At 42.4% G+C, this 14797-nt stretch overlaps 1 protein-coding gene across 3 annotated transcripts in view; it reads left to right on the top strand.

Moving 5' to 3' along the window:
- CSPG5 (chondroitin sulfate proteoglycan 5) overlaps positions 1-14797 on the top strand; it is a 53814-nt gene that overhangs the window by 16247 nt on the left and 22770 nt on the right. For 2 of the 3 annotated variants that reach the window (XM_060630899.3, XM_081793960.1), the window contains exon 5: positions 2686-2780. The exons of the other annotated variant lie outside the window; for it this stretch is intronic. In XM_060630899.3, coding sequence (XP_060486882.1) covers positions 2686-2780 — 95 coding nt within the window. The remainder of the gene's footprint in view (positions 1-2685; positions 2781-14797) is intronic. 3 annotated transcript variants of the gene reach the window in all.

Here is a 14797-nt window from a genome sequence, read left to right as displayed (position 1 = left end):
TGCTACTTCTCCTGATCTGTCTTCCCAAATGCCTCGTTATTCTTTATTTTGTGATGGACATTGTATTTGGAAATAGTTTATTGAAATATTTTAAGGCCTAGGATGATTTCTTCCTTTAGAAAAGGTTTTGTTTGTTTGTTTGTTTGCTTGCTTGCTTGCTTGCTTTCTTGCTTGCTTGCTTGTTTGCTTTCTTGCTTCTATCAGGTGCCCAGGGGCCCTAGAATTCTGGGATCACATTATTCCAGATCAAGGTTGGAGATTTTCCAGGCCACTGAAACCAGTCCTATCAGACTGCAAGGGCTGGTTTGGTTTGGGTTCATCTTTACCTCTAGGGCACAATCTTCTGGGGCCACAGCCCCAAAAAGGCAGTGGTTTACCAGCATCTTTCCACCTTTGGTGGGCCCTGTGCTCCAACTTGCCCCCCATGCCCCCAAATGTTTGGAAACACTACTGTCCTCACCCCCTCTTCCAAATGGGTAAGTGCCTCCAGGGAAGAAGTGGCCCTAAATGCTGGGCTCATCCGTCTGATTTCCTGTCCTCTCTGGGACGTCAGCCTTGTAATTCTTTAGTATCTTGTTAGCTCTCTGATGCTTTTCAGATGTTTGCACAGCTTTTGGTGTCCTTAGTGGAAGGGTTGGTCCAAATTTACCTAGTCTCCCATTTACTAACAACAGAAGTCCTCTGTTTTCATCTTGGGACTCTTGCCCAGATGGCATTCAGCTGGTGCCATGAGCTCAGTCTGCTCTTTGCTATTGGATAGGGCTGCAAATTAGGATGTTGGGTTATGGTCTGTGTGTATTATGGCTTCCTAACCTGATGCTTATCCACTTTAGGGGGTTTGGCATGGTTTTACTTAGGATTTCCTGTACTCTCTGAATTAGGGGACAGACCTGTCTTTCATGGTTAGGCACCTCTGGCTCCTTTCACGAGGAGGCCCAGTCAAGAGGGATTGTTTGTGAAAGTACTTTGTAAGTTCTAAATCCCATCCAGACATGAGGGTTTGTTAGTATCATGTTTTGTTTTTCTCACAAGAGTATTATGGGATGCAGATCACTGCCCTTGGCTCTGTCCCACCTTCACAGCATACGCAGGAGGGATAGAAAAACCTAGATCTGAAGGGGAGCAGGAGACAAAGCAGGCCTAATGAATAGAGTTACCAGGTGTCGCCAAGAGTCTTTGACCCAATGAAGAGGCTGCTGTGTTGCAATAGGATATACTGATGTCTATCTGTGCTGGCCCTCTTTCCTGCCAGAGTGTTTGTGCCTCTCAATGATTGTGCTCCAGGAGGCCAGCCAGCATCCTCTCTGGGGACCTCAGCTCTGCTGTCAGCTCACTCACCCGCCCCTCCGTGATTATCTAGTGCTTGAGACATCCCCCTTCGGCTCCCTCGTGCTGTCAGGCGATGGGCCCTAGATCCCTCCTCTCTGTTTCTTCCACCCCACTCCATAGCCTGCTTTGTGTCCTCCTCTCTAAAGAAAGGACAAACCAAAAATGTAGGAAAATTAGGCATCACAGAAGAAAGTTCATTTGTCTAGGCGCCTTTCAGCACTGATGGATCGCTTCACTTAGGAGGAGTGCGCACGCAGTGCTGAGCCATCTGTCTCTACAGGGCACATCCCCGCCACATACGCCTCACCTGTGTCAGCTTCCTGGGGCTGCCGTAACAGATGAGCACAAACGGAACAGCTAACACAACAGAAATGTATTCTCTCTCCATGAAGGCCAGAGTTCTAGAGTCAAAGTGTCAGTGGGGCTGTGCTCCCTCCGACTGTTCCAGGGAAGAATCCTTCCTCACCTCTTCCTAGCTTCTGGTGGTTGGCCGATAAACCCTGGCATTCTTCGGCTTGTAATCACATCACTCCAATTTCTGCCTCTGACTTCATATGGCCATCTTCCCTTTGCATGTCTGTCTCTTTACCAGGCCTTCTTATAAGGACACCAGTCATTGGATTTAAGGTCCCCTCTAATCCATTATAACCTCCTCTCAACTTGATTACAGCTGCAAAAACCCTATTTCCAAATAAGATTGTACTCACAGGTAATGGAAGTTAGACTTCACTATATCTTTTTGGTGAGACACAGTTCAACCCACAAGCATACCTTACCATTTTTAACATTTTTTTAATGTTTATTTATTTTGGAGAGAGAGAGAGAGAGCATGAGCAGGGGAGGGGCAGAGAGAGAGAGAGAGAGAGGGAGACACAGAATCTGAAGCAGCCTCCAGCTCTGAGCTGTCAGTAAAGAGCCCGACACGGAGCTTGAACTCATGAACCATGAGATCATGACCTGAGCCGAAGTCAGATGCTCAACCAACTGAGCCCCTTACCCTACTATTTACAATACACTTCATAGCCATGGTCTTCTCACATCCCTACCGGAGTCTGGCGTTGGAGTCTTAGGACCGGAAAGCATCAGTGACAATATTGGAACCCAGGCTTTATTTTTTTTTTTCTTTTTGGAACCCAGGCTTTAAACTTCTATTTCAGTGTCCTTTCCTCTGTGTGACATCACACCACAGACACAGTTCTTTGTCCTTTCTCATATAATTTATAGAAATGAAAGGTTAGCCTGTGCTCTGAAAAGCAGCACTAACACCAGACTCAGAGCTAGAAGGCTCCTAAGTGGAGTCAGATGACCTCTCTGAACCTAAGGTTCTCCATCTGTAAAGTCCTCACCTCTTCACAGGACCACCTAGGCATCAGGGATTACAGCAAGGAACAAAATGGACCAAAGCCCTGCCCGATGGAGCTTACTTCCCAGGGTCATGATGTGCATACAAGGTAAGGTATGTGAATGTATTCTGAAAAGTAGAAGGGGCTGTACAAACCCACCCTCCAAGCCCAAGGGAAAGGGACGTAAAGGCAACTTTATTGGTCAAACAAGCAGTGAGGTGTGTGAGCACCGCCACCCCTGAGAACGGTAGCAGAGGCTCCTACCTCAGCCCTGGAGCCCCTCACAGGCATATGAGAAGCTTCGGGGAGGGGAGAGTCTCTACTCAACCGAACATGGAGGTGATGTCTCCTGGGCGTGCAACCATGAGAGTATACAAAGTGGGAGTGACGAAGAAATGCACAGTTACCCTGAGGGATCTGGTGGCCAGTCAGACTACGCAGTACCTTGGCCAGAAGTTCATCAAAGCTAAAAGAAGGATGTGTCGATCACAAGGGTCGGCTTCGGGAGGTATAGTGCATGCAATTCTGAGGTATATATGTAGGAGCAGAACTGCTAGGATGGAATTTAGCTGACCTTTACCTTGACGAGATCATGTGAAGGTGGCTCTATCAATCAACAGCTCCCACCAGCAGTGGATAAGAGTTGCCTTTGCTGCACACCCTCACCAGCACGTGATATTCTCACACTTTTTAAATTTTAGCCACTCTTTAGGCATGTTGTGGCATTTGCATTCTCTCCATATGTTTATTCGTCATCTACATTTCTGCTTTGTTTTTATTTTTTTTAATATTTATTTATTTTTGAGGGAGAGAGAGAGCGTGAGCGGAGAGGGGCAGAGAGAGAGAGAGAGAGGGAGACACAGAATCCGAAGCAGGCTCCAGGCTCTGAGCCGTCAGCGCAGAGCACGACGCTGGGCTTGAACCCACAAACCGTGAGATCATGACCTGAGCCAAAGTCGGACGCTTAGCCGACTGAGCCACCCAGGTGCCCCATTATTTTTATTTTCTTAATGTTTATTTATTTACTTTTTTTTGAGAGAGAGAGAGAGAGAGAAAATGAGTAGGGGAGGGGCAGAGAGATCAGAAGCAAGCCGTGTGCTGACAGCAGAGAGCCCGATGTGGGGCTCAAAATCACAAACAGTGAGATCACGACCCGAGCCGAAGTTGGACACTCAACTGACTGAGCCCCCCCAGGTGCCCCCCCATTTCTGCTTTTGTGAAGCATCTTCTTAACTCTTTAGCCCGTTTTTCTCTTAGACTATCTTATACCCCATTTATGGTCTGTTTTATTGGTCAATATGTATTGCAAATATCTTCTCCCACTCTGTGGCTTGCAATTTCATACTCCTGATGTTTAATTAATATTAACCTTAATTTTTATGTAGTCAGACTTATCAATTTTCCTTTGCGGTTCCAAAATCATTCCTGGAAACTTGCTTCCACCTAGGGTGCTCAAAGTCACATGAGGACATCACTTACATCCTAATAGCAAGAAAAAAGTCAGATAACCTGCACAATCATGACTTCTTGGGCTCTTCAAAGAGCTCGGGTCACAAGGCAGCCAGATAAATTGAAATCCAGAGGGCAGCAAGCCCCTTCAAAGAGAGAACACATGGATTTTGTCCATGGCAGAACCTGGAAGGAAGGGACAGCACCCTAAAAATGGGAAGGGAGACAGCCATGTGGTAATGAATTCATAAAGGCAGAGTTTAGCTTGACAGGTCAGAATCTCTGGAAGCTCCAGACACAAGGGTTGTCTGCAGTCTTTCACGCGCTCTTTTCCATAAGCCTCAATTGGGTGCTCACGAGAAAAACTGGGTGCTCACGAGAAAAATCGGGTGGGGAGCATGAGACCTGAGAGCATCCAGTTAGTGCTGCGCAAGAACAAGACAACACCCACTTTCCAGACTCTTCTGTCAATCAAAGCAAAGCCTTAAGCTTCTGGAAACCTTCCTGTTCCCACAAGCAGGAAAAATGAACTGCCTCTGAGGGTAAGAGCACAGCCACCTGTCTCTGCAGGGGCGGGAAGCTCCTCTCCCCGCTACAAGCCTCATTTGCAATAACCGTGAGGGAAGAACAGAATCCTTTTGCCATCAGTTCCAAGCAAAGGTATGATTTAGGGGGTGAATGCAAACACAATGCCCCTGGGGAGGAGGGGAGGGGGACCCAGACCCTGCGTGCAAAGGCGTGCAGCCTCTTGGAGGCTAAAGACTGGCTCCCACCCCGGACTCCCCTCACATACAAGTCCCAGAGTTTGGCTGGCAAGGAAGGGAAGGGCAAGAACGGGAAGAAAGGCCCACCCTGAGACTCAAGTGTGCAAGGTCTATCTAAGCGTGAAGCTGAAACAGGAAAAAAATGACAAGAACTGCCCCCATCACGGGTCCTGCCCTGGTTAACAAGCAACAGCAGTTTACACCTGAGGGAGTGGGAAGAGCAAGAGACCCTCCTCTGAGGTTCAGACACACAGGGCCTGCTGACAGTGGAACGCAGAAACACTGAGGAAAACACTCTGGCATCTCAGGCCTCACATGAATCAAAAGGTGGCAGCAGCTTTGCCCATTGGAGAAGTTCTAGCAACAGCAAAACCCAAGCTCAGCTCTACTATTGACTGGACTGATTCAATCCCTGTTCTGAACAACCTAACAGAAAAGAGACATGCCCATCTTTGGGCATCAAGACTATTTACCTAACGCTCTACCCTTCTTTTACACACAATATCTAGCATTTATTCCACACCCAGAAATGAAAGAGAAAAGAAAAACCACTGTCAAATGATAAACGGGTCAAAACAACCAGACCAAAGGATGACCCAGGTAATGAAACTACCAGAGACTAATCTGTTAAAGGATCCAGTGGAAAAGACAAACAACATGCATAAACAGATGGAGAATATGAGCAGAAACACAGAAACTACAAAAAAAGGAGTCATGAAAATGGTAGAAATAAACAGCAAAAAGATCACCACAAAACCAGAAGTGAGGAATCCCTTCAACTATATTAACAACGTGGAAAATAAAATTCAGAACAATTTTACAAGGATAAAGAGGGGCATTACATAATGAGAAAGATAGTTTATCAAGAAGACAGGACAGAGGTGCCTGGTGGCTTAGTTGGTTAAGCATCCAACTCCGGCTCAGGTCATGATCTCACAGTTTGTGGGTTTGACCCCTGCGTCAGGCTCTGAGACAGCTCAGAGCCTGGAGCCTGCTTCGGATTCTGTGTCTCCCTCTCTCTGCCCCTTCCCCACTCATGCTTTGTCTCTGTCTCTCAAAAATGAATAAACATTAAAAAAAATTTTTTTTTGAAAGAAGACAATTCTAAAAGTGCATAAACCTAATGACAACTTCAAAGTATACAAAGCAAAACCTGATTGAAAAAAAAAAAAAAGCAAAACCTGATTGAAATCAAAGAAGAAATAGCTAAACTATAGTTGGAGTTTTGTTTCTCTTTCTTTTTTAAGAGAAAATTTATTTTGAGAAAGAGAGCTTGCCAGTGGGGAGAGGGACAGAGAGAGAAAGAGACAGAGAATCCTCAGCAGGATCCATGCTGTCAACACCCAGGGGTCGATCGCATGACCATGAGATCATGACCTGAGCCAAAATCAAAAGGTGGGATGCTTAACTGACTGAGCCACCCAGGGTTCCCTATAGTTGGAATTTTCAATGCTCCTTCTCAGGATATGGAAACCAAAAAGTCATTAAAGATACAAAATACATGAATAACACTATCAACCAACTTGATCTAATTGATCTTTCCAGAATACTGCCCCCTACAACAGCAGAATACACAGTATTTTCAAGTGTGCATAGAACATTAGTCAAGATAGATGATATTCTGAGCCATAGGGACACCTCGTTGGCTCAGTCAGTATAGCATGCAATTCTTGATGGGTTGTAAGAGCCCCATGTTGGGTATAGAGATTACTTAAAAATTAAAAAAAAAAAAATCCTAAAAAAAAAAAAAAGGAAAAGCTTTTAAGATGATAGTCTGGGCCATAAAATAAATCTCAAAATGTAAATATATTGAAATCATACAAAGTGTGTCCTGACTAAAATAGAATTAAACTAGTAATCAATAATAAAGATATCTGGAAACCCCCACCTCCAAATATTTGGAAATTAAACCACACATTTTGACCCACAGTTCAAAAACTAAATCACAAGAGAAATAAAATATTTTTTATTGAATGAAAATGAAAACACAGCAGATCAAAATTTGGGGAACAGAGTTAAAGCAGTGCTTAAAGGGAGATTTAGCATTACATGCTCTTATTTAAAAAGATTTCAGAGGACACCTGTGTGGCTCAGTTGGTTGAGCATCTCTTGAGTCAACTCAGGTCACGATCCCACAGCCCTGCATCAGGGGGAGTTTAAGATTCTCTCTCTCCCTCTGACTCTCTCCCCTGCTCATGCGTTCTCTCTCTCTCTCTCTCTCTCTCTCTCTCTCTCAACAAACAAACAAACAAACAAACAAACAATGAGAGACTGGGTCACGCAGCACTACAAGTCCTACAGACATTGAAATAATAATGAAGAATGTTGTGAATGATTTGATGCCAATAACTTTATTAGTCTCAACGAAAAGGACAAATTCCTTCAAAGACAACTAGTACTAAAACTCAATCAAGAAGAAATAGATAACTGTAAGAGCCCTATATTTATTAAAGTAATTGAATTCATAGTTAAATTGTATTGATAAAATGTTTTATTTTGAAAAAAATTGAGAATTTCTGCTCTTTGAAAAACACTGTTAGGAAAGGGAAAAGATAAGACAGAGGGAGGAGAAAATATTTGCAAAACACATATCTGATAAAGTACTTGTATTCAGGATAAAGAACTATTACAATTCAATATATGAAGACAACCCAATATTTTATTTTATTTTTAAATGTTTTATTTATTTTTGAGAGAGAGAGAGAGCAGAGTACAAGCAGGGGAGGGGCAGAGAGAGAGGGAGACACAGAATCCGAAGCAGGCTGCAGGCTCTGACCTGTCAGCACAGAGCCTGAGGTGGGGCTGGAATCCAGGAACCGTGAGATCATGACCTGAGCTGAAGTCAGATGCTTAACCAACTGAACCACGCAGGCGCCCCTGAAGACAACTCAGTATTTAAACAAGCAAACTATTTGAACAGACATATCAATATAAAATATATTTTGGGGGTTCCTGGCTGGCTCAGTGGGAAGAGTGCTCAACTCTTGATCTTGGGTCATGAGTTCAAGCCCCACATTGGATATAGAAATTACTTTTTTTAAAAAAGATATTTGGGGGGCGCCTGGGTGGCTCAGTCGGTTGAGCGTCCGACTTCGGCTCAGGTCATGATCTCGCAGTCCGTGAGTTCGAGCCCTGCGTCAGGCTCTGGGCTGATGGCTCAGAGCCTGGAGCCTGCTTCCGATTCTGTGTCTCCCTCCCTCTCTGTCCCTCCCCCATTCATGCTCTGTCTCTCTCTGTCTTAAAAATAAATAAATGTTAAAAAAAAAAATTAAAAAAGATATTTGGTAACAAATAAGCACATGAGAAGATACTCAACATTGTCAGTGTTTAGGGAAATGCAAATTAGAACTACAATAAGATATCATTCGATAGCTGGTAGAATTGCTAAAATTAAAAAGACTGACAATACCAAGTGCTGGTAAGGATGTGGAGCCACTGGAACTCTCAAACATTGCTTCTGGGAAAGCACTCTGGAAAATAGCCTGGCAATTTCTTATAAAGGCAAACACACATACACCCCATTAATTGCATCTCTAGATACTTAATAGAAATAAAATATACGTCCATACAAAGACCTGTGTGTGTGTGTGTGTGTGTGTGTGTGTGTGTACAGCAATTTTATTCATAATCACCAAAAACAGAGAACAACCCAAATGTGCAACAACTGTGAACACATAAACTGTGGTACAGACTTACAATGGGAAACTGTTTAGCAACAGAAAGGAATGAGGTATTTATATGCATGTGAACATGGATGAATCTCAAAAGTAACAGGTTGAGGTAAAGGAGTCAGAATCAAGGGGCTATATACCAAGGTGCCTGGCTGGCTCAGTCAGTAAAGCATGTGACTCAACATCTCAGGGTTGTGAGTTCAAGCCCCACGTTGGGTGTAGGGTTTATTTAAAGGTTGCATACTATTTTACATTCTGGAAAAGGCAACACTATAGGGACAGAAAATAAATCAGTGGCTGTCAAGTGGCTGAGGATAGAAAGAGAGAATTGCACAAATGCATAAGGAAATGTTCTATAACTTCCTTGTGCTGGTGGCTACACAGGCCCATCAAACTGTATATTTTAAAAAGGTGAATTTTGCACCTTGTGTCAGGAGTCTCCAAGATCATCCCCAGGTATAACGATTCACTAGCAGGATTTACAAGAGTCAGCACACAGTCCTATTCACAGCTAAGATTTATTACACTGAAAGCAATACAAAGCAAAATCAGCAAGGAGAAAAGGCTTGGAGAGGCAAGTCCAGAGAGAACAAGGGGTGAGCTTCCAAGAACTCTCTCCCAGTGGAGTCAACACAGGACACACTTAATTCCTCTAGCAATGAATTGTGCAAACAGATTTGAAATGTGGTCTATCGGGGAAGCTCAAAGAGATTCAGTGCCCAGAGTTGTTAATGGAGAGCTGGTTATGTAGGCCCCCACTGCTTAGCATGTACCAAAATTCTGGTCTCCCAGAAGGCAAGGCAGGTGTTCAGTGTAAATAAACCTCATTGTTTGCAGAAACAGTTCAGGCACAGTGAGGCACTGGTAAGAGGGAGTGTGAGAACACTTCTGATATCTGAGTTCCCAGACACCAGCCATGGATCAACCTTGTAAGCAGTCCTTTCCCCAGGTGGGCTATATTAACTCTTTTCTACACCTATCTCAACGAACCTAACCTAAAAAAAGAAAGAGAAAAAGAAACAGTTCCCTATGTTAATATGATGAAAGTACTTTCCTGGGGCTCCTGTATGGCTCAGTTGGTAGAGGATGCGACTCTTGATCTCGGGGTTTGAGTTTGAGCCCCTACCTTGAGAGTAGAGATTACTTAAATCTTAAAAAACAACTTTTTAGAATTGTAGAATAATTCCATATTTTTTCACAAAAACTATGTTTTGCCTTTCATATTTAGGTGTGCAATCAGGGTGGGCTAGAGCTGGCTTACACAGGCTCAAGAGAAAGTTTGTTAAATGTTCACGTATTTTGTGAGCCAATTGTTAAATACAGCGATTACTAAAAATTAACCTGTATAAACTGAACAATTAAATAGATTATGTAAAAAACAAAAGCAATAAAAAAATAGCCCAAATTCATCACTTCCTACTCATTTTACTTTTATCTCTGTTCTTGAGGTTATTGATGTCCGTTGAATCTGTATGGAAATACCATCTACGTACTGCTAACACGCGTTCTTTTCCTCCTACTCTGCCTTCAGTGACCTTACGTTGGTTGCTTAGAATCAGCCAGGGTAGGAGTATTTACACCACAGAACTCACTAAACGTTGGAAGTCAGGGATTTTGCCCTTTGGGGAGCAGCAGGTTGTTGAATATTCATCAAGCACACTGCTGGGATTGATTTTTGTAAATGACATTAGGTAGGGATCTAATTTCATTTGGAGGGGTATCCAGTTGGTCCAGCATCATTTACTGAAAAGGCTCATTTCTCATTTCCCTCCCCATTTCTCATTTTGCCATTGCTCTATCGTTTTTGCATTATTCAAAGGTATCTGTATGAATGGGTCTGTATCTGAGATCTTCACTCTTCCTTTGATCTACTTGTCTACCTCAGCACCACTATCACACTGTGTCCCCAGATTCATTTAAACCTTGATATCCAGTATACCAAGCCCTCTCAGTTTGTTTCCCAAAAGTATCCTAGCAATTCTGAGTGCTTTCCATTTCTACATACACTTTAGTAACGGCTTGTCGGGTTCCACCAAAACAAAAGCATAAACAAAAACCCTTGAGATTTTGATTGGAACTGGGTACAATCTTAGGTCAATCTGGAGAGAATTCATCTTTACAACATTGAGTTGTCCAATCAATGAACATAGTCTATCTCTCCATTTATTTGCATCTTCTAGAATTTCTCTAAATATTGTTCTATAGATTTCTACATGAAGTGTATTTGTTAGATTTCTTAACAGGTATTTGATTTGTTTATAGTATTAGTATTATAAGCAAAGCCCGACGCGGGGCTGGAACCTACGAACTGTAAGATCATGACCTGAGCCGAAGTCGGACACTCAACCGACTGAGTCACCCAGGCGCCCCTAACCCTCTTTTTTTTTTTCAATATATGAAGTTTATTGTCAAATTGGTTTCCATACAACACCCAGTGTTCATCCCAAAAGGTGCCCTCAATACCCATCACCCACCCTCCCCTCCCTCCCACCCCCCATATCAACCCTCAGTTTGTTCTCAGTTTTTAAGACTCTCTTATGGTTTGGCTCTCTCCCACTATAACCTCCTTTTTTTTTTTTCTTTTCCCTTCCCCTCCCCCATGGGTTTCTGTTAAGTTTCTCAGGATCCACCTAAGAGTGAAAACATATGGTGTCTGTCTTTCTCTGTATGGCTTATTTCACTTAGCATAACACTCTCCAGTTCCATCCATGTTGCTACAAAGGGCCATATTTCATTCTTTCTCATTGCCATGTAGTACTCCATTGTGTATATAAACCACAATTTCTTTATCCATTCATCAGTTGATGGACATTTACCTAACCCTCTTTTTAAAAAACTGTTTATTTATTTTGAGAGAGAGTGAGCAGGGGAGGGACAGAGAGAGGGAGAGAGAATTCCAAGTAGGCTCAGCACTGTCAGTGCAGATCCTGATGTGGGGCTCGATCCCACGAAATGTGAGATCATAACCTGAGCTGAAATCAAGAGTCAGGCACTCAACAAGCTGAGTCACCCGTGTGCCCCATATAATCCTTATACATTTTAATTCTCTTTCTTGGCTTATTGCATTATCCAGGACCTTTCAGTGTGTTGTGAATAGATGTGGTAAAAGTAAACATCTTTGTGTCATTGCCAGTCTCAAAGGGAAAGCCTTCAACCTTTCATCATTAAAAATAATGTTTTCTGTAGACTTTTTGCAGACATAGTTTATAAAATTAAAGACATTTCCTTCTATTCATATTTTGCTAAGAGTTTTTACTTTGAATGGATGTTAAATTTTATCAAAAGCTTTTCTGTATCTATTGAGATAATCATGTAATTTTCATCTTTTATCCTCTGAATACATAAAACTACATTGATTTTTTTCAAAGGCCAACCTAATTTTGCAAGTTTGGAGTAACTATAACTTGGTTGGAAGCATTAACCTTTCAATTTGTTGCTAGACTATATGTTCTAACATATATTTTTAGAAATTTCACATACACATTCCTGAGTTAGATTGGCTTGTAACTTTCCTTTCTTGCACAGTCTTTGTTAGGTGTTTGTTATCAAGGTTATTTCAGCTTTGTAAACTGTATCGAGTCGCCTTTTAGGGTTCCAAGACCCAATTCTAATGGAGGGATGGGGGTGGGCCTTCACATAGAACACTAAGCAATTCTCAGACACCAGCAGGGTGTCCAAGAATTCAACTCAATTCTGATAGTATCTACCTGGGGATAACATCAGATCCAACAGGTTAAGGGTTTAGTCCTACAAGGCTGCCCCACAACCCTCCTCTTCAGATGCCAGTCACAAGCCTCAGACTGTTACCTGTGCTTCGGACAATTCACTACAGATTGGAGGTTCCAATGACCTTCTTAGGTTTGTTTGGTTTGCTAGAGGGCTCAGAGAACTCAGGCAAACACTTACATTTACCAGTTTATTAAAGGCTATGATAAGGGATATGAATCAATAGCCAGATGAAGAGATACATTGGACAAAGTCCCACACAAAGGAGCTTCTGTCCTCAGTAGAGCTTGGAGCCCAGTGTGGTGATATGTGGAAGTGTCCTGGTTCCCCAAGTATGGAAGCTCTCCAGAAAAATACCAAAAAGCTGTTCTCTTGGGTTTTTATGGAGACTTTATTACAGAGTCCTGATTGACTAAGTCATTGATTATTGGCTGATTCAACCTCCAGCTCCTCTCCTCTCCCCTCCTGCTGCTATAAACAACTTTGTATAGGGCTTTATGTGGACATAAGTTTTCAACTCCTTTGGTAAATATCCAGAAGTGTTATTGCTGAGTGTTATTGCTCGATTGCTGGTAAGAGTATGTTTAGTTTTGTAAGAAACTTCCATAAAAAAAAAAAAGAGAGAGAGAGAAAGAAAGAAACTGCCAAGCTGTCTTCAAAGTGACTATACCATTTTGCATTCCTACCAGCAACATATAAGCAGTTCCTGTTGTTCCGCATCTTTGTCAATATTTGGCATTATCACTGCTTTGGCTTTTGGCCATTCTAATAGGTGTGTACTGGCATCTCATTGTTTTAATTCACATTTCCCTGATGGCACGTGATATGGGCCACATGCTTATTTGCCATCTGTACATCTTTAGTGAGATGTCTGTTAAGATTTTTGGTCCATTTAAAAAAAATTAACATTTTTAAATTTATTCTTGAGAGACAGAGTGCTACTGAGGGAGGGGCAGAGAAGACAGGGAGACACAGAATCAGAAGCAGGCTCCAGGCTCTGAGCTGTCAGCACAGAGCCGGATGTGGGGCTTGAACCCACAAAGCATGAGATCATGACCTAAGCCGAAATCAGACACCCAACTGACTGAGCCACCCAGGGGCCCCTTGGTTCATTTTTAAATCAGATTTTTATTTTTTTATTTGTTTAAAGATTTTATTGGGGCGCCTGGGTGGCTCAGTCGGTTAAGCGTCCGACTTCGGCTCAGGTCACGATCTCGCGGTCCGCGAGTTCGAGCCCCGTATCGGGCTCTGGGCTGATGGCTCAGAGCCTGGAGCCTGCTTCTGATTCTGTGTTTCCCTCTCTCTCTGCCCCTCCCCCATTCATGCTGTGTCTCCCTCTGTCTCAAAAATAAATAAACGTTAAAAAAAATTAAAAAAAAAAAAAAAGATTTTATTTATTTTTAATTTACATCCCAGTTGATTAGCATATAGTGCAATAATGATTTCAGGAGTAGAATCCAATGATTCATCCCCTACATATAACACACAGTGCTCATCCCAACAAGTGTCCTCCTTACTGCCCCTTGCCCATTTGGCCCATGCTCCCACCCAGAACCTCTCCAGCAACCCTTAGTTTGTTCTCTATGTTTAAGAGTCTCTTATGTTTTGTTCTCTCCCTGTTTTTATATTATTTTTGCTTTCTTCCCTTATGTTCATCTGTTTTGTATCTTAAATTCCACATGAGTGAAGTCATATGATATTTGTCTTTCTCTGACTAAGTTCACTTAGCATAATACCCTCTAGCTCCATCCACCTTGTTGCAAATGCCAAGATTTCATTCTTTTTGATTGCCAAGTAATACTCCATTGTATATATACCACATCTTCCTTATAAAAGATTTCATTTTTAAGTAATCTCTACACCCAAGGTGGGGCTCAAACTCACGACCCTGATATCAAGAGTCACACACTCCACTCTCTGAGTCAGCCAGGTGCCCCATTTAATCGGGTATTTAAAAATTATTGTTGAGTTTTTTTTTTTTTTTAACTCCCCCAACTCCCAACCCATATTTTTGAGTTTTAAGAGTTCTTTATATATTTTGGGTAACAGTCTTTTATCATATGTGTCTTTTTAAAAAATGTTTATTTATTTTTGAGAGAGAGAGGACAAGCAGGGGAAGGGCAGAGAGAGAGGGAGACACAGACTCTGAAGTAGACTCCAAGCTCTGAGCTGTCAGCAGAGTCTGATGCGGGGCTCCAACCCACAAACTGTGAGATCATGACCTGAGCCAAAGTTGGACGTTTTACCAACTGAGCCACCCAGGCGCCCCTATCATATGTGTCTTTTGCAAATAATTTCTCCCAGTCTGTGGCTTGTTTTCTAATTCTCTTGGTCTTGTCTACTGCAGACCACAAGTTTTTCATTTTGGTGAAATCCAGCTTATCAGTTATTTCTTTAGGAGATCATGTCTTTAGTGTGGTATCTAAAAAGGCATCACCATACCCAAGGTAATCAAGGTTTTCACTTATGTTGTCTTCTTGGAGCTTTATAGTTTTGCTTTACATTTTAGTTTATG

Source organism: Panthera onca, chromosome A2 (genome assembly GCF_046562875.1).
Source record: "Panthera onca isolate mPanOnc1 chromosome A2, mPanOnc1 haplotype 2, whole genome shotgun sequence".
Lineage (NCBI taxonomy): Eukaryota > Metazoa > Chordata > Mammalia > Carnivora > Felidae > Panthera > Panthera onca.
Note: the sequence above shows the minus strand (reverse complement) of the source record. Positions and strands in the feature narration are given on the sequence as shown.